A 26,135-nucleotide genomic window follows, 5' to 3' on the forward strand; every position below is an offset into this window, starting at 1 on the left:
AAGGTTTAGCATTTGAAACCTTAGGCCCTTGGTGCAAAGAAGCCATCGATTTCATTAATGTCATCGGAAACCGACTTATCGCGGAATCAGGCGATTCAAAATCAAAGAAATTCCTTTTCGAGAGGATTTCCCTTGCCATTCAACGTGGAAACGCTGCAAGCATTCGGGGCACTTTTCCAGATTCCGCAATATTATCGGAATTTTTGTATTATAAAACAAAAATGTTTATGTAATTATGTTATACTTAATATAATTATTGATACTATAATTACTAATTTTAATGTTTTCAAATCATGTTTATAAAATAATTATATTGCCAACTTTGGTTATAAGAATCTCCAATTTAGAAATACATATTTTTATTTTACTAACGTAATTCAACAGGTGGTGGAAATTTAGAATTGAGACAAACTATACATAGAATGTTTTTAAATGTTGCCACATCTAAACATTTTTACCTGATGATTACTTAAGAACGTACTACTAAGTTGTTCCGCGAATTTTGGGGCACCCAGTATAACGGGTGTTTTTTAAAATTTAGCGTTGAAGCTATATGCCGTTCACGATTATTTTAAACACGCAGGAGGCCGCGATATTTTTTTGTTAGATTGGCGTCAGGTCCTGTTATATGACGTTTCGTTTTTAAATATTCGCATTGTTGTCAATTCCGTCATTAATTTAGTTAATAAGAATTTACCCAGAACTGCCCTACAGATATGTATGTTTCATTTCAATTACAATTTTACGATTATTGTTCCTAATGCGTTCAATTATTTAAAAAATGTAGCAACTTGGGAGCAGTGTTCGATTGAATTATAACCTAAAATAGATTTATTAAGACAAAGCACAGTACTGCCAACTAAAATGTCAGATTTTCATAGATAGTCCGAATTTGAAATAATCGTGAATGGTTTATATACGGATAACGGTTCATGGATCAGCTGTTTTTTTTACACGAACGGTGCGTTCCCAATCGACTCTCCAACGCCAACTTCGACGCCAGATTTAAAAAAACACCCTTTACATATTAGCGAATTGAGTTCAAAATACCAAAATATGTAATTCTTTCTGCTTATTACAGCACTATCCGCTTGAGAAACTTTTAGGCGTATTTAAGACACTGCTTATTTTTAAAATACCTTAAAAGTTTCTTTAAAAAACCATCCTCACTAATATAAATATGATTGTAGTTTGAAAATAATTTCTTAATGATGTACCCATTCTTTTTGGAACGGTGGAATAGTTATTTTTTGTTCGACACTGTCAGAATTTGAGACATTTCTCTTGTGTGAGCGGATTTTGATAAATGTCACAACTTGTCAAAATGAAACGTCAAGCTAATTTTAAAGATTTTAAGCGATTTGGAGCCTTTAGTTTAGGGGCTCGTCGAACAAAAAAACGTTGTATTCAACTCGTTCTTGTGTAAATTGGGCCTTTTTTGGCACTCGTAGTCCTTTAAAACCCACTGACCCACTCATGCCAAAAAAAGCCCAATTTACACACGAACTCGTTAAATAAACTACTATTGTACAACTAGTTATGAAAGTCATACTTTTTTTCATGAATTTGCTACGCCCTCGTTAATCAAACAAATGAGTGGAAAAAGAGACTTTCATAACGTGTTGAATATACACGCAATTTTTTTTTGGCATATCGTTTAATTTGAGAAATTTGGCCTAAAAGGATTTATAAAAAATTTAAAAAAATAGGTACTGTTACGTTATAAATTACGCTCCCGAAACTGGGCAACCCTGTTACCGGTTACAAATCCGGAATGTTCAGGGGTATAACGAACAAGTCGTGGCTTCGACTCGGTTTACAATGCGAACCAATGCGCCGACTGAAGCTGAAAAATTGGTGAGAACAGCCCGGAGTACGGGAAATGATACACAATCTTCCAACTAATCGTTTATTCAGATGTCAAACAATGAAAATAATGATATAAATGAAAAAGAAAACAACGAAGCCTGACGTGTACAAAATTGAATAACCCTAACTCCTCGGAGGGTCCTCCGGGTCCCAGATATTCAACGAACGAGTACCGGCGAAACAGTAAACAAAATTCCCTTCTTTAGCGAAGGAGGAAGGCCGACTGGTCCTACGTAACGTCGCTATTCGGCTACGCCGCCCGCATAAGCGGGGAGGTCCTCCAAGTCTTCCTTCGCTCCAAAAAAAAAAATTGAAGTTAAGATGTTTTTCTCCGGTACGGACCGGTGAAGAACCACGCGCAAAAAAATGTTCGGTGAGCGCGATACACAATTCCTGGCGAGGTCACTCACGGATTGATAATCGTTCGTGAATATAAAAACCCGACGGACTTGATAAGGAAATTTTTTCTTAAGTTAGTACGATTAATGAAATGACGCGCCTTATGACAAAACTGCAACTTTAACAGTGGAACAAATTATAAATCCTAAACGCGATATACAAATTAAAGGAATTTGATAGAACTTTTCACCCGTCGAAATAATGAGTGACAATGGAAATTTGACTATAGTTAAATACAAACGCTCAATTAGTTCGACGGGGTGACAAAATACAACCGAAACTTTGGGAAGCCACGGCCTGTGGAAAATGGGGTGTCACCACTGCTCCTGACTTGCTGGAGGGTAGATCCGGCACCTTCCGGTGAGTCCGGGGACGACCTGGACTGACAGGACCCGACGAGATCCTGATCCGCAAAAGCGTTCGGTCTGGAACCTTCCGTAGTGAAGTCCGTGATCCGCTTGGCGATGTGGGCGGTGGTACTTAGACGAATCGTCTCCAACGGCCCTCGTGAACTTCACTACGTCGTCTCGTCGGCCCTGCAAATTCACTCGATCACTGTCCCCTTGACTCTCCCCAGGCACTGACAACACTCCCGGCAAAAGGTCGTGAAAAATCCCCGTTCTGTCTCTGGTTCCCCCGATTTATAGCTTCCACCCCCTCTGTGCGCAGATTTTCCGAGTACGTTTCCGTCGCGATGGATTCTAGAACATTCTAGAAAAAAAGATTTAAATCGTAACAGTACCTATGCTTTGACAATCATCTCCAAGGAGATGGAATAAAATGATGCAAAAAAGTACTGTGTACTTTCACTACAATTTTTAGTTTAAAAAAGTGCTACTTTCATTACGATTTTTCGCTCAAAAAAATGCTACTTTCATTACGATATCCAAGAAAAATTATTTTTTAATTCATAGTGGTTTTTTAATTTATATTATTTTAATATTTGACTGGAAAATTGCAACAATTTTCGCTGGAAATTTTGATGCTCTCTAATTACTTAACAAAATTCCTTAACAACGATTTATAATTTTTTTTTCTTCGACACTGTCAGAACTTCAGATTTTTCTCCTATGTGAACGGATTTTGATAAATGTCACAACTTGTCAAAACGAAACGTCAAGCTAATTTTAAAGGTTTTAAGCGATTTGGAGCCTTTAAAGGGCTCGTCGAACAAAAAAACGTTGTATTCAACTCGTTCGTGTGTAAATTGGGCCTTTTTTGGCACTCGTGTATCTTGTATCTAAATCTTCCTCAGAATAGAACATCAATTCTGATTCTGAATCGGACGCGGCAAGAGAAATAATTATAGGAGGAACATCAGCAATAGATAAATGACCCATACACTTCTCCAATGTAGCAACATTATTGTACCTAAATTACCAAGTTAGTATAATAGGGATTTTGAATATTATCAACAGCCTGTCAACTTAACAGTGCGGATGTCAAGCGAACGGACAACATGTAATAAGTATGTACATAATATAGGTAGATATAGGTCTATAGTTTAGGGCAGAGCCAGCTTGCGAGCGAGGGCAATAAACAGGGCGAGTTCACAAAGCCTAATTATGTACGAATTATACAGGGTGATTCTGAAATAAGTTTGGAAAAAAAACCGGTAATTGGTTATGATGAGAAGAAGTCATAGACAAAAACGATATCATAAATCATGATTTATAATACAATCGAACATAATAGGTATTTGTATATCAAGGCTGCGAAATCGTACTTTGACGAACCGAGAAAAAAATTATCGCTGAGGCCGTTTAGGCCGAGACAGAGATTAGCAACGACATCAATAAAACAATTCATTTTGAAAAAAATTGTAAAAATACCAGAAGGAAATTAGTTACGATGTTTCAGTTCCGTGTAGTCATCCAGAGTTAAACAATATGTATTATAAATTGTGCAGTGTCGAATTTGAAACCTGAAAAATCAAAACAGCAATTTGAAAAACGTTACAATGACTTTATGGTGTAACAAGAAGAATATGAATAACCTTTATCGGCTGAAACCAAAGCATTAAAAAAGGTGTTATCGCGAGCTCTATTGAGGGAATAATTTTTTAGTGAAGCAATTTGATTGTGTTGCAGTATTTCCAGATTTGTAAAACCCCTACCATCGTTTTCGCGTGGTAAATTAAATTTTTCAATATCATTATTCATTATATTGTCATCAAGAAGAACTTGTGTAAACAATCTAATTAATTTTTGTCTCATTTGTAGCGAGTACATGTTTAAAAAATGTCGCTTGAATGTGTCAGTTTGTAAAACAAGTCTACATAGACTGCTTTAGGAAGTCTTTGCGTTTGTGGACAAATAAAAAAATATATCTACTTTTTAGTACAAAAGCCCAGTAATTTGCTGCAAACCTTTAAATCATCACGATGACTGTTATTTTTGTGTTGTGAAATCATCGGAATAAATCGCAAAAATTGTTCCAAGTGGATTTATCCTAGATTGCAATGTGCTATTAGACCTGTTCTGAGTTCTAGTACCACAGTTCCAACTCAATACGTCCAATCTAAAATCGCAAGACAGTTCAGAAAACGGTGATGATGATAACGATAGTGACTTTTATTGCCCTTTCGAACCTAGACCGCTCAATCAAAATGATCAGTCATCATGGACTTCATCCATTTAGATTTAGATCGTTTCCCTCAAAAACCTGGGTGATTTAAGTGAAAAGCAAGTAGAACGCTTCTATCAGGACATTTGCATTCCTATAGAAGAACGATATCAAGGTTAATGAAATGCAAATATGATGAGTGATGACTGATTACTGCAGGAGGATTCAGAGGAGTACTTCTGAGTCAGCTCATGCAAAAAAATCATATAAAAGAAAGGTTTATTCAAATTAATCTTGTGTAAATAATAGTATATTATACACCAAAGTGAAGAAGTTCATGATTATAGCCAGAGCGCCAAGGATTAGAGCCCGAGGCGTGCCAAGGGTTCTAAGGCGCGAAGGCTATAAGGGACTTCTTCACCGTGGTTTATATACTATTTTTTCCACTACTAGATACGTTAAAACCCTTTCGGATAATTAAATTATTTTGTCCGATGCGACGATCCGAGTTCTCATTTTTCAACGGTTGCTATGAAAGTCATCTACGTTAACCAATGAAATCAACGAAAATCTTTCGTTGCTAGGTGACGGCTGTTCATTTTCACCTAGGTTAATAATGAAAATTATTATTAACCTTGGGAGAGAAATTCTACTTCTGGGGTCAGTTCGAGAGTCAATAATGACGCCTTCTGAGACTAGTAGTGAAAAAAAGATTTTATCTAGAAAACTTCTTCGCTTCATATCTCAATAACTAGAGGAATAACTAGAACTCCATGCAACAAAACCACTGTTTATAGTTGTCCGTTTTCTCTAAGGTTAAATTGGGGCCGTAAAATTATCCCATTGTGTAAAAGTTGATTTGTCTACAATAGGAAACATTTTGTGGATGTAAACAGCAGGCAAACCCGGCTGGTTGTTTCGTTCAGAGTTTTTTGATTTATTACAGGGGCGCGTAGCTTCTAAAACCCACACAAAAGGGCAGCTTATTAGGAGGTAACTACTTTTACGGCCCTTAGAGAAAACGGATAACTATACCAGTGCTCTAACCTCTCTCCTAGATACACTGTTTACTTTTTGTGACTTGTATTTAGTTAGTTGCTTACTTTTACGGCCGTTGTCGAGGCAACGGCCGCGAAATTGAATTTCGCGGCCTGTTCTACGTACGCGAAGTGCTCATTTCACGTACGGTTGCACACAAAAATATTTTATGATGCTTCATTTATGGCAAGACGCGTACACCTTGTATATTCACTTGTCATTATTTACAACAAAAACTTTGTCAAAAAATCAAATTTATAGAAATGTTTTATAATGTGACAGTTTAGCAACTAATTAAATTTAAAGCATGTACTCGACATTTCTCTAATAAAAGATGAATTAATACGTACCTAACAATAATAAAAAATTGTGGAAATGGTTCGTTATTAATAGATTAGATTTGAAATACAATTAAATATATAATTTCCTAACCGATCTTTTCCATTAACGATATCTTAAAGTGCTCGGGCATATACAAATTAAAAAATCTAGAAACACTGTAAATTCATTTCATTCAGTTTTTTTTTTAATATTAAGTATTTCATATTTTAAAAATTATGTATTTAAATTTTTTTTAATCTGTACACTATTTCTGCGCCCGATGCCGCTAAGCCATAAAACTACCGAAGCGCTGACAGATTCAAGTGCGTCCGAAACATTTCATGACGGGAAGGCGTTATGCTGCTTATAGAGCGCAATTTAGCTTACCTGGTATTTTTTGATTTTCTGCTTTAAAGTACCCTTACCTGGCATATTCCAAGCATCAGGTTTTCTTACTCTTACACCCGCACACAGCTTTCAGAACAAGGGTGTCCAGTTTGTTAAGGTGAGCCGAGCGCAAATATCTTCCCAACAAAAGAAGGTTGCATATGCCGGTGTTAAGCGGTGATTATTATTTTACCAATTTATGACATCCCGGGTTTATGACTTACCGGCATCCAACTCAGAAATGGAGAATATCACATTAAATTCTTCTTTAATCTTTTAAAAAGATAAATTTTTATGGTAATGTAGTATATACAGGCTGTCCCAGAACTGGCGTACATCCCGTTAACCACGTGCTCCGCTCTTTTGTTTTTTTGTTTAACCTTATAGTTTTTAAACTACAGCTATTTTAAGTTAGCCAATCACAACAGAAAGATTACAGATAAATCTACCGTGAGCTGTTGTTTCCTAGGAAACGCTGGATTGAATTAATATTTGTCTACGATGATTAACCAATCATCGGCAAAATAACTAAATTTTATTTAAATCAAGAAAGAATAGAATTACATAATAGAAAACTTTGCAGTCAAGATTCTTTGGTTTTTGCTGCAATTTCACTTACTTTGCTCATTATTACAACCAGAAATAAAGACGATTTCAGCTCGTATTTCAAACACAAACGCTGTTAGTTTTCAAATAAATAATAATAAACAACTTCGTAACCTCAGCAACAAAAACAGAACACTTCGGAATTATCGTAATTTTTTGAATCTATTAATTTTGTATCTAAAAGAAACTTAACTTCACAATCGAACGTAAAGCTTTGTATACAGGGTGATTCTGAAATAAGTTTGGAAAAAATGTGGAGTATCTTTGACACAAATTAATTCTGCGTAAATGACTTTTGGAGGTGAAATCAAAGGATGGAAATTACCCTATATCCTTGTATTTCAACGCCTATGAATAGGGAAAATGTGTCCGAATTTTTTCACTTCATTAGCAAGCATTGTTACATCAACTCCACAATAAAGTTGTAGGTGCAAGCACACTGCTTTGTAGATGTTTCTATGGAAATGATCGAGAGGAGTAATGTTACGTTTGTGACTGACGGACGGGCACATTTTACCTTTGATTATTATTGTTGCTCAATTACCAAGATAATCAGGTAATCACCCTTAACTCAGCAGTGTACTAGCAATTTTGACCTAATTTTCAATCATTTGTATCTCGAAAACGAAAAAACTTTTATAAGAAAATTTTTTTGTCTATGACTTCTTCTCATCATAACCAATTACCGGTTTTTTTTCTAAACTTATTTCAGAATCACCCTGTATAATTCGTACATAATTAGGCTTTGTGAACTCGCCCTGTTTATTGCCCTCGCTCGCAAGCTGGCTCTGCCCTAAACTATAGACCTATATCTACCTATATTATGTACATACTTATTACATGTTGTCCGTTCGCTTGACATCCGCACTGTTAAGTTGACAGGCTGTTGGTAATATTAAAAATCCCTATTATACTAACTTGGTAATTTAGGTACAATAATGTTGCCACATTGGAGAAGTGTATGGGTCATTTATCTATTGCTGATGTTCCTCCTATAATTATTTCTCTTGCCGCGTCCGATTCAGAATCAGAATTGATGTTCTATTCTGGGGAAGATTTAGATACAATAACTTAAATAGCGTTAAATAAAATAATTTGAAACACTAGTTTATAACCCAACTTCTTTCTATTTGACAGTAGTAATTTATTTATCACCAGATTTAATGTACACTCAAAAGAAAAGTCGAAATTTTGATGTACATTCGACCAATTCAGATAAAAAATTACACTGACAGTGCGGATGTCAGGTGAACGGATAATATATAGCTATTATTTCCAAACGTTTTGTTGCATTTTTTCTATTAATTAAATAAATATATTCAAAAAGTAACAGATCTCAGTATTGATTTCTTCACATTTCGTTATCATTATTAACTAAACCAAACGGTAGTGGAAAACAGTTTCGCAGCTCAAAAATGAGACAATGATAGTACACTTATAGGCTAGCTGTAAAATAGTACCTACTTATTTAACATTACTAGCATGGTAAAAGGGTTTTTACTGGCGGACAGAAAGATATGTTTACACGTATTGCTTTGGAAACGCACGTCACTCATATGAGCACGGGTGTAAAATTTTACAGGCTAGCCAGTTAAGAGATATTTTCAAGGTGAATACAGTGACTTGATAAACTGATGTTTACATGTGCGGGACAATTAAAAATATATTTACTACGTTAATTCTTTCTATGCTGTTAACATCTACTGTTATTTATTGTGTAAAATTGTAGGTAGTGTTGCTGTACGCCCTTTTCGATGCTATTTACGACTTGTTAGAGGAAGAAAGGCCGGTGACGGAGAGTGAGATCTTTTACATGAGCATTCATGTTATATTTCATGTGTTCTTATTTGTGACATTAATTGTGGGAGCCATTGCGGTGAGTTTTTTGTTATTTTTCTAACATTCCAGTAAGTCGCAAGGATGAATTGAGTTCTAGTATGTCAAATGTCACCAAAGAAATTGTTTTTAATATTATTTGAAAATATTTATTAAATTACGGAACCTTGTCGACAAATTAATTATACAACGTGTTTCACGTAAGAATACGAGCCTGACGAACTCAAAATGCAACCCAATATTCAGTTTTCATAGTAACTAAGTGTAATAAATCATATTTTGACAAAAAGTTGTTTGGACATCCCTGAAGTTTTTTAGATCTCCCCGTTGTTAACACATTTGCGGGAAAGCTCCCAGCTAATGTATTGGGGATGTCCAAAATTACAATTTATAATTTTTAATGAATGAATTTTAATGAATAATGAATCCCATTGTCAAATGTATTTTGTATTGCGTTTAGACTTCGCCAGGCTCGTACTCTTACGTGAAACACGTTATATAGTATCTAGATGTTATTAAAAGAAACTATTTTATAAGTGTATTTGATTTAAATATGGAATTTTTTATTTTTTATTATCTAAATTTCACTACTTGAAAATGCACTGTTTGTGTGAAAAAAGGTTTTACCGTCATTCATATTTTTAGCATCTTGGCAAGTTCAATTGATATTAATTTATGTGACCTGATAGATTGAAGAATTAAGTTGGGCGCTGACTAGCTCGCATTGTATTCATTGGATAGATTGCACCTTCAAGTAATACACATTTGTATGTGAATTGCATGTCATCACCCAAATTAAATGATTTTAGCACCTCCCTATTCCTAGTAATAACTTCTTTGAATATATTGAATTAACCTAAGGGACGCTCAGGGACGCGAGGGTCGCGGGTTCGATTCCGACCCAGGGCGAAATTTAAAATAATTTAAAAAAAAGGCTATATTCTGTCTCGTGATTCGGAAGTCACGTTAAGGATGAACTGAAGTAACATTGAAAAATGGCGAAATTTGCTTAAAATTGGTACAATAGTCCTTTCATCCATTCTAAAGTACTGTGCCAAATTTAAAAAAATTTGATCGAGGAATTTTAAAGTTATTATCTTTTAAAGTTTCGGGATATTTTACACGTGTTCTTATGAGAAATGGAGCAATGGTCGCATAAAAATTGACAAAAAACATATTTAAAAAGGCCAATTTTTCTTAAATTTTTCACACATAAAGTATCGATATCGTAAAATTTTCTAATGAATTTATAAAAAAAGTTGGTCGAGGATTTTCCTTGTAATCGCTAATTACATGTGGAAAAACACGGTTTTTGAGGTTATGTATCTGTTTTAATTTCAATAAAAGTGAACAAAATGCATATAATTGACGTCGGTATGCAACATTGCACTCATATCGCACGTTTTACTGCAGTTACGTTAAGAACTTTAACAGAAATCAAGGAAAATTGAAATTCAGTGTGCTTTTGTTTGCTTTCACGTACAGTCTTAGTCAAAAGATTGTAAAATCACATGTAATTAATTATCTAAATATTAAGAAAATAAACACAAAATTGACTCATTACAATTCGTTTCCAAAAATTAAAAACTATTTTTTCAAATATTGATTTCTCGTAATAAACGTTTCATAGCATTATAAGAATTCCGCAACTTTTTGCTGAGATTGTTACTCCAGTTCATCCTTAAGCCATTGGTCCCGGTCTATTGAGTTGGTCACCATGCCCCTCATAGATTTGTAAACCAGTCCTAGACTGTGTAACACATTTTTTTTTTTTGCTTTCCTACTTTTCTATTTATTTAGTCATTCAAGATCGTTTTTAAAGTCAAACAATACCTAACAAAAGCAATTAATACACGTACCTATACACTTATACAGTGTGAACATAAAGTTTGGAACAAAATTCATAATAGCGTTATTTGATGTTTTTTGGAAAATCGCTCGGACAGGTCGATTTTATTTCGAAAAATGCCATGCTGTGACGTGCATGACGTCATTGGTTTTTTTAAATAACAACCCCCACTTTTTTCTTGTCTTTCTGATAGACCTTCCTACTAGTTAAACGATGAATGAAAAAAATTGCTACCTTACTTACGTAAGAAGTTTTTCGAAAAAATTACAAATTTTACTTCAAAAATGTAATTTAATTTTTTGTTCGACACTGTCAGAATTGAGAATTTTCTCCTGTGTGAACGGATTTTGATAAATGTGACAAGTTGTCAAAGCGAAACGTCAAGCTAATTTTGAAAATTTTAAGAGATTTTGAGCCTTTAGGTGTCTCGTCGAACAAAAAAAAAAAAACGTTGTATTCAATTCGTTCTTGTGTAAATTGGACTTTTTTTGCACTCGTGGGCTTTTAAACTGGCCCACTCGTGCAAAAAAAAGCCGAATTTACACACAAACTTGTTAAATAAATAACTATTTTACTATTGTAAAAAATTTAATTGACCGTAAACAAGAACAAACAAACATCTAGGATTAACAATAACATTTGACGCAAATGTTTAAAATGTCCTCCCCCAAACATTTGCGACTCACCGACCTGCGCTCAATAATGTCAGGGCTTATTTGTTCCATTTCAGTTCGAATTCTATGCCGTAAATCTTCTAAATTGTTTGGTCTATTGAAATAAACCTTCTATTTTAAATAAACCCACACAAAAAAAAAACATTGAAAATTGAATTAAATTTTTGAAATAAAATTTGTCATTTTCTCGAAAAAATTGTTATACAGATGTCCCCAAAAAAGAAGACGAATCCACAGCTCCCTTATTTATCGAAGGATTTTAATTATTTATACTTACACCAAATTAAATGGTTATGAATAGGCTACAAAAAGGCCTAATAAATACACGTATAGCCCCAAGGGTTTCAAGGCTAAACTGTGAAAATATTTTTTTTCAAATGTGAATTTTTTTTAGTAATTCTGATAGAGATTATTGTAAAGTTAAAAAAAAATCTGCATCTCTGCAATCCCATAATTATGTTATTATTCTAACTAACTTAATTTGGCTATTACACTGTAACGCAATGCATTTTGATAGCTTCTCGCTTGGTGCTCGTCATTTGTTTCAAAAGATAGTGCTATTTTTTTAATTTTTTTCTTATTTGAGGTTATACTTGTGACACATTGTTGTTTTCACAATAAAAAATCTCTATCACAATTACTAAAAAAAGTATGTGTTCCCATTTGAAAGTTTTTTTTTACAGTTTAACCTTGAAGCCCTTAGGACTTTACCTAAATTTAATAGGCCATTTTGTAGCTTATTAACAATCATTTAATTTGGTGTATAGATAATTAAAATCTTCCGATAAATAAGGGAGGTATTAGCCATTCACGATTGTTTTAAACACGCAGCAGGCCAAGATATTTTTGTTAGATTGGCGTCAGGTCCTGTCATATGACGTTTCGTTATTAAATATTCGTCTTGTTGTCAATTCCGTAATTGATTTACAGTCTATTCCGTTTAATTATGCAGTATAGAATAGCATAGGGACTATTTTCCCGTCGTTGATTGGCCAAAATGAGAGAAAAGTTTACACTAAAGGCCATGTTCGATTTTTGATAACTACTGTCAAGTTTTGATATTTGATGGATTTTTTTGGTTATTAATATTATAGTCCAATTTTTACCCTTTTGAGGTTATTTTATTGTCCTGTCAATTTGACAATTTTAAATTTCTTTCACTTATTACATTGATTAGGTACAAACATAACCTTTCGAAGCAATTGTCAACACATTTGAAACATTATACAGCGTGATCAACAAGGACTGAAGCTGTTGGCAGCAAATGACAGCAAAATATTCCCAAAGTATGAAATTTTTTTGTGCGTCAGTGTTGGCACCCGCTGCAAGTTGTGAATGTCAAAAAATTTAGGTTATGTTACGAGTTGGTAGTTTTAAAACACGATAAGTACAAAACGACCAAAAACAGTATAAAACGTAATTAGCTGTACTTAATAATGGCCTACTGTTTCGATATTCATAAAAGCGACAGGCCGTGCCCGCATGCCCCTCCTGAGAAACAGATACATGTTTTATGCGTTATTATTTTCGAGCTGAAAGTCTGTGGGATGCAGGGATTAGATCCGGGAAAATTTGTAAGGGTGGAACTTTAATTTCTTCTTTTAAATGGTTAGGCAACTTCCATATGACAAGCCTGTAAAGTAAGGAAAAGGAATGAAGGGATTTTTAATGGTAAGGATTATTAGGACCTGCATTAAACGTGCCCAACAAAGAACTTTGGATGCGTGTGTTTTACATAAGAATCACGTCTGTTTGAAGTGAAAGCTTTCGCACTGACTTTCGAGGGCTTTGTTCCATTCTACCTCGAACATTCTCAAATACATCTTCTGTAAGTGTAGATGTTCTACCAGTAGGTTTTGCCTTTTTCACATCACCTGTTTGTAGGTAACGTTGCACCAATCTCGTGCAATGCTGCCTAAACGCGACTAAGGTACCGCGCCGCCCAAAGTACCAACTGGCTCGGGGAACATTTGTTGAAATTGGTGCAATGTATTGTCCGTGCTCCGTGGAATACTGCCAATCGTTAGCAGCATCAAAATTTCCAGTCCGAAAGTACGCCATACCAATAAAAATGTCTTGCTCTAGTGTAAAAACCATTTTCATTAATAAATTGATACAAAAATGACACTTGATTTTGAAGTTTAATTTTGCCCGTCAAAATTGACAACTGAAAATGTAATGCTACCAACTTCACTGAAATTTTCATCATGTTGTCATTGTTGCCAACAGCTTCAGTCCTTGTTGATCACTCTGTACATAGTTATTTATGATCAATTCAAATTTGTTTCTGATCCTAGCTCAAACATACGTAAAGTTACTAGATAATGACGTCATCGCAAAAGGGTAAAAATTGGACCATAGTATCAAACTTATCGATTTTTTGTATCAAACGCATCATTGAACTACAATTTTGTTATTAGAATACCACTACCGTAAATCGTAAGTTCCTTATTTTAAGAGAGCAAGACTGTAGAAAAGTACAAATGATGCTTTACAAACACGGTGTTATACCAGGTGTTGGACAGAAACACAGATGATATTAATAACTAAGTTTAATCCTCGTTTCTTGGATATACAGCGAGACAAATTAACAAAATAAATCCAACCTAGATGCCACTGCGGGCGATACACTGTATTCTAATAAAGGAGATACCAGGATATAACTCAAAACGTTACTCCAAAAACCAAGTTAAAGCATTGACTCTTACGACAAAAAAATTAAACAAGATTAACAATTCAAAATGTAATGTTAAGAAGTGAACTTATGGGAAATGAAGTGATCCAAAATGATACGCTGAAGGCGCTTAACAGCTAGTAAAATTTACAAAAAGTGCCGGTTCTACCAGGCTATATTCAAGGTTAAACAATTTAATGAATTTAAAAATGAAACATCCCTTACACCGGGCCTGAGGCTTGAAATCCAATGAGAGTCCCAGGAAGAGTGAGCTGGAGGAAGGTCCTCCGAGTCCCTCTTCCGCCGCTGGTCTATCACGCCGTCCGTATCCTCGGAAAGTCCTCGGGGTCCTTCCTCCCCTCGACCCTTCCTAAGAATAAGCGAAAGTAAGTAAGAGTTAGCCCCGATGTAAAAAAAAATATAATGAAAAGTGATAAAGATAAAAACCTCCGAGAGCCAGCTGGCGCGTCGTTTCTGGCGAGGTCACTTCAGGTCTGATAGCGCGAACTATATAAAAGAAATGCCAATATGGCGGACAGAAAAGGAATAAAACGCTGAAGGACCTTGCCAGATACGAGTTGCTCCTGGACTCGGGTTCCTCGGCCAGGGACAGTCCGGTGTGAGGTCCTGCTCTCTGGTGGGATCCTGGGGGATGACGCCGGCCCAACAGGGTGGCGAAAATGATCCGCTGACGCGTAGGGTCGTTGACCCTCGTGAAGGAAGCCTAAATCCGCCGCAACGTACGGTTGGAGTTCCTCTTGAACGAATTCCCAGCCGTTTCGGTCTTCCTCCACGGGTTCGCCAGCACCTGTTGCACTGAGAAAACACCCCCTAATCTCCCCCTTTGAACACAAACACTCACACACGGATCGGTCGCAAACCTCTCACGAGTAGGTACTAGTCGAGAACCTCTAACATGGCGTCTGTTCCACCTTTATATCTTCTCCCCTCCTCTCGCAAAATTGGTCGCGGCCGGCACCGGAAGTCGGGGTCCGAGAGCCCGTTCTGGAACGTTCTCGAACCTTCTAGCCTTTACGATTTACCGCGAAATTTAAATCGTAACAGTAGGTACCAATTTTTTTCATTCATCGTTATTGTTAGCGCCAAGACGTACCGCATTACGTGTCCAAGTGGTGATTCTGTATAGTAGTGCTAGTCTTACACATTCTTAAGTGCGGACCGCACCCCTGCAGATTGACTACGCGCCTCGATCAGTGCGGACGCATTATTATTTAAGCTTTTAAGATTAAAAGCTAACAGTTATAAATAATTTCACCAGAAGTTATCCTCGTTTTAGTTGTTTTTGCAAATATGTACTTTTTTCCATTTTTCCTATAGTCTGTTCGACTTAGGTAAATAAGCAGTAGTGTAGCAGTAAGCTATAGAGTATCAAACAGCCAATCACTCGACGACGTTGTAAGGAAAACTGTCGAATTATTTAAAGAAAACTGAAACTGAAGACCAAATAAACGAACAGCCAAGATAGTAGATAATTCGAAGGAATCTAGGAAAGCAACTTCATCTACAGCCATTCGAATTCTTACTATCATCATAGGGTTTTCTTAGTTATAGCCTACTTTGACTATTTTTATGGCACCGTAGAATTTACTCACTAAACTGTTGATGAGCGTTCCATACTGAAAATTACTGTAAATCTTGTGATATTCCTCTTTATTTACTTTACATAGGTAACTCACAATTAAATTTTTAGGGAAATTCCATATACGTTTTGCCTTGGTTAATCGTTTGCTTCCCCGTGTTCGCAATCGTATCTTACTATACACTAAAGTACTCCCGGTTTAGTTACATTTCACAGTTTGTAGTCAACATTCTTTTTATTTGTAAGTATTCATGTTTATTACTGATTTTATTAGTTAAATATGTTCATATTCTTGCAGGTTTGGGATGGTACCTCTGGTTTACAGTGTATCAGTTTTGTCGCCATTGTAAGTCTGTCAATCAGAGAGGCACAAAGACGTAAAATTACTCATTCAAGAGAATGTTCTCAATAGTTCAACCTTTTTGAAGATACGTGCCTCATTCGGCTGTGAACTTACGACAATAAGTATTCCATTGTTCATAGAAATGTATTAATATCTCTGTCTTCTAGTATTAATTAACTTATTTGTTAACGATATTTTATTTATTATGTGTGAATCAAGTGTTAAACAGATTACTACAAGTTAATTATAAAATTCCCAACAAATTTTGTGCGTTTTAATTAAGCAGTTAATTAAAGGAGAAATAAAAGTTGGATCAAGTCGTTTTAGACATAGTTTAAACTTAAATTATAAATTCAATTGTGATTAATCTTTACATCTATTCACCTACATCAACTATGGCCCGGTTGTATAAAGCTCAGTTAACATCAGGTCAGATAACAACGCGTCAAGTCGGAAATCCGCCAAGTTGATTGGTTGATTCAAATAAAATGTTAAATATCCTCCAATCAGATCGCTTGACATTATGTTAACTTTAACAACGACTTGACATCGCTTTATACAACCGGACCTATGTAATTGAAGATGTCACAATGTTACACCAATAGTGTATATACAGGGTGTGTCAGAATTCCACCGACAAACTTTCAGGGCTGATTCTATGATTAAAAATAACTATAAAATTCTTAATACGTATGAAATAAAAAAACGCTTAATTTGCGAGATAATCGACTAAAAAGTTTTACCAGCAACAAAAGCAATCGTGTGGAATTTATTGATGACGTAGGTACAAACATAAAAAGGAGCTATGTACAATTTACAAAAAATGTAAAATTTCGTCCCCGTCCCCCCATTGTTCAATGCACAGATAAATAAAAAAAAATCCATAGGATTCAGATCGTAATTGTTCTTACGTTTTTTGTCGATTATCTTGCAAACTAAGCATTTTTTACCCCATATGTATTAAAAGTTAATGCCTACTTTTGATCATAGAATCAGCCCTGAAAGTTTGTCGGTGGAATTCTGACACACCTGTATAAAATAGAGAGTTGAAATATTAATTCACATGATGATGTGTGCAAGAAGTGGTAACTTTGTCACAAACAACCTTATTTTCTTTCATGCGCACTAAAGTCGACTGAAAATCTTGGTTATTAATATTCCTGAGCTTTGAAAACAAATCTGATAACTTTTCTGGATCGCAAGTTCTATCTTCAATCATGAGCTTCATAATTTCAGAACTAAGGTCCCTTACTGGAGTAAAAACAGCATTTCGGCAAAGCTCCTTCAGATCACTTGACGAAAAATGTTCAGTTAACTCAGCTAGTTTCTCCACATCAACATCTCCATCGAGTGTCTCATTTTTCAGCATAAATTTTAGTAAAGCCTTTCTTTGTTTACGATTCGGAAGGGGAATTTCAAACATCGCCGGCATCCTTCTACGAATGGCTTCGTCGACGTCAGATGGTCGATTGGTTGCACCTAAAACCATCACGCTGGTACTGTCTTTCCGAGAGTAGAGTCCATCCCACAAGATCATAAATTGGGCTTTCATCATGTTGGTAACTTCGTGTCCATCTTCGTCCCTCGAACGCAAGAAAGTGTCAATTTCGTCGATGAAAATGATGCAAGGTTGTAATTTTTCGGCTAGGGTGAACACAGCTAACGCCAGTTTTTCGGATTCGCCGTACCATTTATTAGTCAGTTTGGGAACTTCTATGTTGAGGAAACTGCAAGAACAAAATCAATTTTTGTTTTTACAAAAGTAGACCTATTTAGAAAAAATGGGTCGAGAGACCAGTGCAATGTACATTGACGGGCACAAAAAGCGACTCATTATGATTTTTTTAATAAATATCTTGAAATTATATGTGTGCTTATTTTTTTTATAATATAATATGTAGTTAAATTGGGATATTTTCAATGATGGGGAGTGCTATGGTCACCATGACAACCAAATTGTTTTGTTACTTCCATGTTGTGTTTTTGTCGGTTGTCATATGTACGTGTTAAAAGATTTAATTTGACAATACGAGATACTAATTCAAAATACTGTTAAAATTTTGGCAATTTTTCATCACATAAAATGTTTTCTAAAAAATTACTTTTAATATTAAATTAATTTAATATTGTTCTATTTATGGTATTTATCGGTACAATTTATTAATTAACAGAAGAGAGACAGATTAATCATTTATCTAAATTAAAAAAAATTAAATTTTATGTACAGTTCGGGACGCGGAATTTCGAGCATGTCAACGTGACATTTAAAAGTTAAATTTTGAAATATTTTTTCTGTTCACGTCATTCGCATGTCAGTCATTGAGGTTAATAATATAAAGCCTATTATATATTTTTGGGCAGTACCTATATTGACAGTGATGCACGAAATTTCGTGTCTCGAACTGTACAAACAATAAATGTGTTGAGTAAAACAGACTAGTGACTGTAATGTTTACTTAGATATTAGCGCAGATTAGTAAGCACTCAACAAATGTAAATTACTGAGTTTCAGTTAACGATTAACAATTAAACAAATAAGAAATATTTAATTTTTCTAGGAAAAACCAATATTTGCCAAACCTTTACAGCATATCGTTACTATTGTATCATACAACTGAATTGTTTGTTTTGGTAGTTATAAATTAAATAAAACATCAAATCATATCTGTACAGGACCGACCTGTACCGTTAGTTTAGGTACCTGACCAGGGAGGACCGCACCCCACCACCCTCTCTTAAAAAGCGAGACACATCCCACAGGACAAGGCAGATACATCAGATCAGTCAAACAAATTCAAACAGACATAACCATTTTTATACAATCATTTACTTATACTTTGTTAATGTTATTGTTTGGAAGTTATTAAATATTTAAAAATCAACAATTCTTTTCCTGCGGTACAACGCCGCAACATTTTGGTCCAATCGAGCCGGATCCGTGATCCAGTGTCAACAAATTGAAGAAAGTCGGATCCGTGATCCAGACAATCAAAAAAGTGCGATCCGTGATCAGCCAACGAGGAAGTCGAATCCGTGATTCATCTTCAGAAGCATCAACATTCAGCATCAACTTCAACAATAAACATTATAATTACATTCAAGAATCCAAGCACCACTGTCGTGTCGTCAATCGCCATCGCATCACAGAGCATCAAAACGTGAGTCTGTCAATTCCATCAAACCTTCCTACATTTTCCGTGCATGCTAAATTTGTATCACTACAACGGTGCATTTCTTCGCGTAATTTGTATCTAATCAATCAAATTCAAAATGACCATCGATCTCCCGGGTTGGAAAAGGAAACGAACCACTGTTAAATCAAAAATTACGAGAATTGAAAGTTTTGTCAAATCCTTTAAAGACGGTGACGATCTATGTCAATTAGAAAGTCGAATACCACATTTAGAAAACGCGTTTAAGGAATTTGAACAGTATCAGGATGAAATTGAACAGTTCGAGTTCGAGGAGGACGATAACACTCGGGAAGAAGTAGAGATTCAGTATCACAATACAGTAGCTAAAATTAAAAACTTGACCAGCAAAGTTAAATCTCCCAGTGCGTCTAATTCTCATAATAACAGCGGTGGTAACAATCAATCGTCACCAGAATTAGCCGTCAAATTACCAGCCCTAAATTTACCACAATTTTCTGGGTCTTACACTGAATGGTTGCCGTTTTATGACACGTTTAATTCATTAATTAATAACAATGCAAATTTAAATAACTGCCAGAAGTTTCACTATTTAAAATCGTGTTTAAAAGGGGAAGCTTCAGCGACAATTGAATCTCTCACAATTTCGACAGATAATTATAATGCAGCATACGAGTTATTAATAAAACGGTATAATAACATACGATTAATTGCGCAAGAGCACGTTCTAGCAATCATCAATAGTCCAGTTATTTCCAAAGCAAATCATGTATCGCTTAGAAAACTGTTAAATGACATCACAACTAACATAGAAGCATTAAGGGTACAAAAACAAGCGGTAGATCATTGGGATTGCCTAATTGTCCCTCTAATTTGCGAAAAATTAGACTACACTTCGAGAAAAGAATGGCAAACCAAATTAAACACAGACATTCCAAAATTAAAGGATTTACTTGAGTTTTTGGGAAAACGGTGCGAACTTTTAGAGTGTATGTCCAAAAACGACAAATCAAGTCAACACAATGAGAAACAAAAAACAAACTACAACAAGCAAACTAATCAGTCAAAACATCAAATTGTTCAAACAGTCATCAATAAATCATGCATACATTGCAAATCAGAGTCACATATGGTCTTTAAATGTCCAGAATTTCTCAACTTATCCACATCAGACAGAATCAAAACCATAAACAATTTAAAAGCATGCAGAAATTGCTTCAAATTAAATCACACTGCATCTGCTTGTAAGTCAGTCAATACCTGTCGAGAATGTCAACAAAAACACAACACTCTACTTCATCTTTCAGAATCCACGTCAGCTAACGACAATTTAACCTTATCAATTTCGAACAAAACAACTGTCTTGCTGGCCACAGCAATTGTTAAAATAGCAGATTCCGCCGGTAACTATCATAATTGTAGAGCAGTTTTAGACTGCGGGTCTCAAAGTAACATATTAACGAGCAATATGTGTAAAAAACTTTCGCTTAAAACCAATCATATCAATCTTCCTATATCAGGTGTAGGTGAAATAGAAACTCGCGTGAAATATTCAGCAAATGTTTCCATAAAGTCATGTTACAACTCGTTTGCGTTAAAAATGCACTGCCTAATATTACCAAAAATTACAGAACAATTTCCAAATCAAACATACTCGCGAGCCAATTTGAACATTCCCGATAACATTGATCTCGCAGATCCTTATTTTAATGAATGCGATAAAATCGATTTGTTAATTGGTGCAGAATTTTTCTGGAGGATAATAGGTTTTTCCCAAGCAATCGACATTCTCAACAAACAGATTTATTTACGACGCACCCTTTTAGGATGGGTCGTCACAGGCAAAATCATAAATGGTCAAAATAACAGCGGCAAACACTTTGTCGGCTTTACCTCCAATAAAAACCCAGACGTCGAACTTTCTAATCAATTGACAAAATTTTGGCAACTCGAAGAGCAAACCGACAATCAACCACCGTTATCAGCAGACGAATTTGCCTGCGAAAAACACTTCGCAGAAACGGTCAGGAGAGGTAGCGATGGTCGTTTTGTTGTTCGATTACCATTCAAGGGTGACGTGTTACTAATGGGACCATCAAATAAAATGGCCCTCAAGCGGTTTTATTCAGTTGAAAAACGGCTTCATCAAATTCCAACGTTAAAACGCGATTACACAACTTTCATGAATGAATATTTGCATTTAGAACACATGATGTTAGTTTCACCATATGTGCCAGAGGACAACAGTCATGCCAATCAATATTTCCTTCCGCATCATGCGGTAATTAAAGAATCAAGCTCCACCACAAGGGTCAGAGTAGTTTTTGACGGATCCGCCAAAACTACCACCGGAATCAGTCTTAATGATATGTTGATGGTTGGACCCACAGTCCAACAGGATCTGTTTTCAATTATTACCAGATTTCGAACTCATCAAGTTGCTATTTCGTGCGATATTGTCAAGATGTATCGCCAGATCTGGGTTGATCCACGCGACACCGCATTTCAACGCATTTTGTGGCGTGATGATGTAAGGAAATCTGTCAACATTTATGAACTGAAAACTGTTACTTATGGAACGGCATCAGCGCCGTATCTAGCAACTAAGTGTCTGCAACAATTAGCCATAGACGAACAACACAATTTTCCGTTAGCCAGTCCAGTAATTCTAAAAGATTTTTACGTAGATGATTTGTTGACAGGAACTAACACAATTTCAAATTCAATCGAACTACGAAATCAGCTAATCAGCGCATTAAGTAAAGGAGGATTCCAACTACAAAAGTGGGCCTCGAATTATTCAGAAATTTTACCTGCTCATGAAACAGGTACAAATTCTACAGTCAAGCTTGATCATAAACATGAAGTTAAAACCTTAGGATTAGTCTGGAACTGTAAAAACGATACTCTGAAATATACCGTAAATGCAAACTTCAAAGAATGTCCGACAAAAAGGTCCGTACTTTCAACTATTGCTCAAATTTATGACATCTTAGGATTACTTTCACCTGTCATTGTAAAAGCAAAAATTCTCATTCAAGAAATGTGGGCACTTAAGCTTGATTGGGATGATCCTCTCCCAATTCATATACGTGAAAAATGGATGAAGTTGTCAGATCAGCTGCACATGCTAAATACATTGCAAATACCCCGAAAAATAATATCAAATGCACAAAATCAAGTTGAATTGCATGGGTTTTGTGATTCTTCAATGGCCGCCTATGGTGCATGCATATACATAAGAACATGCGATGAAACAAACAATACATACAATACCGAACTTTTATGTTCTCGATCACGAGTGGCTCCGCTTAAAATCATAACTTTACCGCGGCTAGAACTGTGCGCGGCAGTACTCCTAGCGCGAATGGTTAACAAAATTTTGTCAACATTAAATCTAGAATTTCAATCAATTTTTTTTTGGACCGATTCATCTATCGTTTTATCATGGCTTAACTCATCGCCAAATACTTGGAAAATATTCGTAGCAAATCGGGTAGCGGAAATTCAACGCCTAACTGAAGTCGACAATTGGCATCATATTGGTTCGAAAAACAATCCCGCAGACCTAGTTTCGAGAGGTGTGCTTCCAGAAAATTTAATCGACAATCACTTTTGGTTTCATGGCCCATCTTTTCTGTCAAATCACAAAACCGAGTGGCCAAACTCACTACCTGATGAAACGAAAACAAATGATTCAGAGAAACGTACCAACAACAAAGTTCTAGCGGTATCGGTTAAATTAGAACTTCCATTCCTAACAAAATACTCTTCTTTTGCAAAAACACAAAGAATTCTTGCATATTGCCTGAGATTTATACAAAATTGTTCATCCAAAAATGACTTAAAACAAACTGATAAAACACTAACCGTCGCTGAATTAAATAATGCTGCTAACATGATAATCAAACTTGTACAAAAACAAGAATTTGAATCAGAACTGAAAGAATTAACGAAAAACCAGCCAGTACAAAGGTCCAGCAAACTGTTAAATCTAAATCCATTTTTAGACAATAACGGCATAATTCGTGTTGGTGGTCGATTAATTAATGCACACATAAATTATGACCAAAAATTCCCAATCGTTTTACCATCTAAACATCATATAACAAAATTAATAATTTTAGATCAACATGAAAAAGAACTACACGCAGGGCCATCAGCCACAATTACGGCAATTCGCGAAAAATATTGGCCATTATCAGCCAGGTCAGTTGTGCGAAACTTAATATACAAGTGCCATACCTGTTTTAAAGTAAACCCTCAAACAACAGATCAGTTAATGGGAAATTTACCTTCAATACGGGTAACACCGTCGATGCCATTTTCACACTGCGGCGTGGACTATGCAGGTCCCATTTTAATAAAAGAGGGTAACCGCAGAAGCAAAAAAACAACAAAATCTTATATTGCTCTTTTCAAATGTTTTGCAACAAAAGCCGTTCATATTGAGATAGTTACAGATGCCACATGTGAGGCATTTTTAGCTGCTTTAAAACGCTTCATGGCTAGACGAGGAAAGGTCTCCTCAATTCATTCAGATAACGCAACATATTTTACCGCAGCAAACCGGGAATTAACAAAATTATTTACATCAGCAAACTTTCAAAACGAAATCATCCAGTCTTTAAAGCAACAGAATATACAATGGCACTTTATACCTGCTCGTTCTCCACACCGCGGAGGTTTTTGGGAAGCCGGCATTAAGGCAATAAAATTTCATTTAAAAAGGGTTGTAGGCAATGCACTGTTTACATATGAAGAAATGCTAACAGTATTGGTACAAATCGAAGCGTGTATAAACTCCAGACCTATAACCCCATTATCCAGTGACCCAAACGACTTTTCCCCGTTAACCCCTGGACACTTCCTAATAGGACGCAGACTCACATCAAACAGTGAACCAGATTTAACATTAATTAAGGAAAATCTCCTCTCACGATGGCAAAGAGTTCAACAGGTGACTCAACATTTTTGGAAACGGTGGAGCAAGGAACATCTGAACACACTCCAACAACGAAACAAGTGGCGTCAACGATCACAAGAAGTTCTACAAGCAGGAACTCCCATCCTCCTAAAGGAAGAAAATCTTCATCCCCTGTGCTGGCGTATGGGTGTCATTCTCGAGGTACACCCTGGACCAGATGGACTGATACGAACAGCAACCATCAAAACATCCACAGGAATTGTGACGAGAGCCACGAACAGGATATGTCCCTTTCCGACCGAAGATTTTGAACAGGACTGTTCAAAGGGGGGCAGGAATGTACAGGACCGACCTGTACCGTTAGTTTAGGTACCTGACCAGGGAGGACCGCACCCCACCACCCTCTCTTAAAAAGCGAGACACATCCCACAGGACAAGGCAGATACATCAGATCAGTCAAACAAATTCAAACAGACATAACCATTTTTATACAATCATTTACTTATACTTTGTTAATGTTATTGTTTGGAAGTTATTAAATATTTAAAAATCAACAATTCTTTTCCTGCGGTACAACGCCGCAACAATATCTGTACATTTTCCTTATGTGAACATTCATGTTTCATTTAAAGAAATTTCTTTATTGTCTTTTTTGCATCAAAATTACTTACCGACCTCCACTTAACACAAAATTAACAATAACTTAACATTTTGAATCTGAAAATTTTGTAAAAGCCTTTTTTAACAAAATGTATTTGTTTCAAAGCAAATACTAGAAGTTCAATCGTGAGTACCTGATTTTCAATTCTAGTCGAATTAACTTTGTACTTGTTATTTGAAATAATTGACGAAAACGAAAGAAATGTGCAAAATGCATATTTTCAAGCCTATAAAAAATCAAAGCATAGTGTTATTGCTAATTACTGATTCTAGACTTTTTAATGAACGATGAAAAAGGGCAGAAAGACTGTTTTCGTCTTCAATGGTGGATCCCAATATCGGTTTATGTAACTTTTATTAAGACAGATACTCACTTTGCTTTTGCTTCTTTAGCCGTTGCCTTCGCTATCATCGTTTTGCCACATCCTGGAGGACCATGCAACAAAACTCCCTTCGGGGGTTGGAAATAGGGTGATTTTTTCTTAATAATGGGATGCATCAGTAAAGGTAAAATGATATTTGATTTAATCATATCAATTACATTATCTAGACCAGCTATGTCATCGAAGGTGATATCAATTTCTGAAGGATTCACTAACTGGGAAGCTATGATAAGTTCGTACTCATTTAAACTGTGTAACAGTTCTCCAAAACCAAGAGCCGAGAGCAATCTTTGCGACTAACAATAAGAAAGATAAAATAAACATAAATTTATTAATTGTTACATACCTTCTTTTTGGTGTTTGCCAATTCTTGTTTTGAAGCGAATATTTTGACACCTGCGGCTATTCCAATTATTAAAACAAAACCAATCACAAGTGTATTAGTAATTACTGTTATATTCAACATAATTGAGGAAAATATAAGAATCTTTTTATGCACACTTGAGCTTGTTGCAAGAAGAAGTACGATGAGGTAATTTCTTTTTCAGTGTCTCTGATGTTTGTTTAAAATTTCTAGAAATCCCTGTTAACTGCATATAATCCGTAACCTTCACTTTTCAAATATTTGATGTCCCACCTCCATATTTCACGATGTCCAAGACCAGACCTGTTGATAGATACCTTTTCATCGATTCAACAAGTAAGTCGCAGGTTTAACATCAGGAAATATGGGAATACCTGCAATGTGTGCAGCGGCTTTAATTGCAGGCGCCTGTGAAATTATTAAAACTGTTGTCGACAACGTTTTCACGTATTTTGTGAGTATATCTTACATGTTTTGGTTTTTCTTTA

The 26,135-nt window shown here is 35.6% G+C and overlaps 2 protein-coding genes across 5 annotated transcripts in view; one reads left to right on the plus strand and one right to left on the minus strand.

Annotated features, from left to right (window-relative positions):
• Positions 1-26,135, plus strand: part of LOC138133671 (uncharacterized) — a 43,005-nt gene that overhangs the window by 3,172 nt on the left and 13,698 nt on the right. For 3 of the 4 annotated variants that reach the window (XR_011160469.1, XR_011160471.1, XR_011160470.1), the window contains exons 2-4: positions 8,915-9,061; positions 15,930-16,059; positions 16,117-26,101. The gene's annotated coding sequence lies outside the window, so the exon portion shown is untranslated. The remainder of the gene's footprint in view (positions 1-8,914; positions 9,062-15,929; positions 16,060-16,116; positions 26,102-26,135) is intronic. The other variant, XR_011160472.1, reaches the window with a different exon arrangement.
• On the minus strand, positions 16,117-25,766 carry LOC138133670 (outer mitochondrial transmembrane helix translocase-like). The gene is made up of 3 exons (XM_069051609.1): positions 25,630-25,766; positions 25,275-25,579; positions 16,117-17,888 (listed from the first exon to the last, which is right to left on the minus strand). The coding sequence occupies exons 1-3, from the start codon at positions 25,747-25,749 to the stop codon at positions 17,216-17,218; spliced, it is 1,098 nt and encodes a 365-aa protein (XP_068907710.1). The 5' UTR covers positions 25,750-25,766; the 3' UTR covers positions 16,117-17,215.

This window comes from Tenebrio molitor, chromosome 6 (genome assembly GCF_963966145.1).
Source record: "Tenebrio molitor chromosome 6, icTenMoli1.1, whole genome shotgun sequence".
Classification (NCBI taxonomy): Eukaryota; Metazoa; Arthropoda; class Insecta; order Coleoptera; family Tenebrionidae; genus Tenebrio; species Tenebrio molitor.

Excerpts from the sequence above, each read along its gene's own strand:
- LOC138133670 (XM_069051609.1), bottom strand. The coding sequence starts at position 25,749 with ATGTTGAATATAACAGTAATTACTAATACACTTGTGATTGGTTTTGTT. Across the intron at positions 25,580-25,629 it reads TGGCAAACACCAAAAAGAAG|TCGCAAAGATTGCTCTCGGC; the intron begins GTATGTAACAAT and ends TCTTATTGTTAG. Across the intron at positions 17,889-25,274 it reads GCTAAAGAAGCAAAAGCAAA|TTTCCTCAACATAGAAGTTC; the intron begins GTGAGTATCTGT and ends TTGTTCTTGCAG.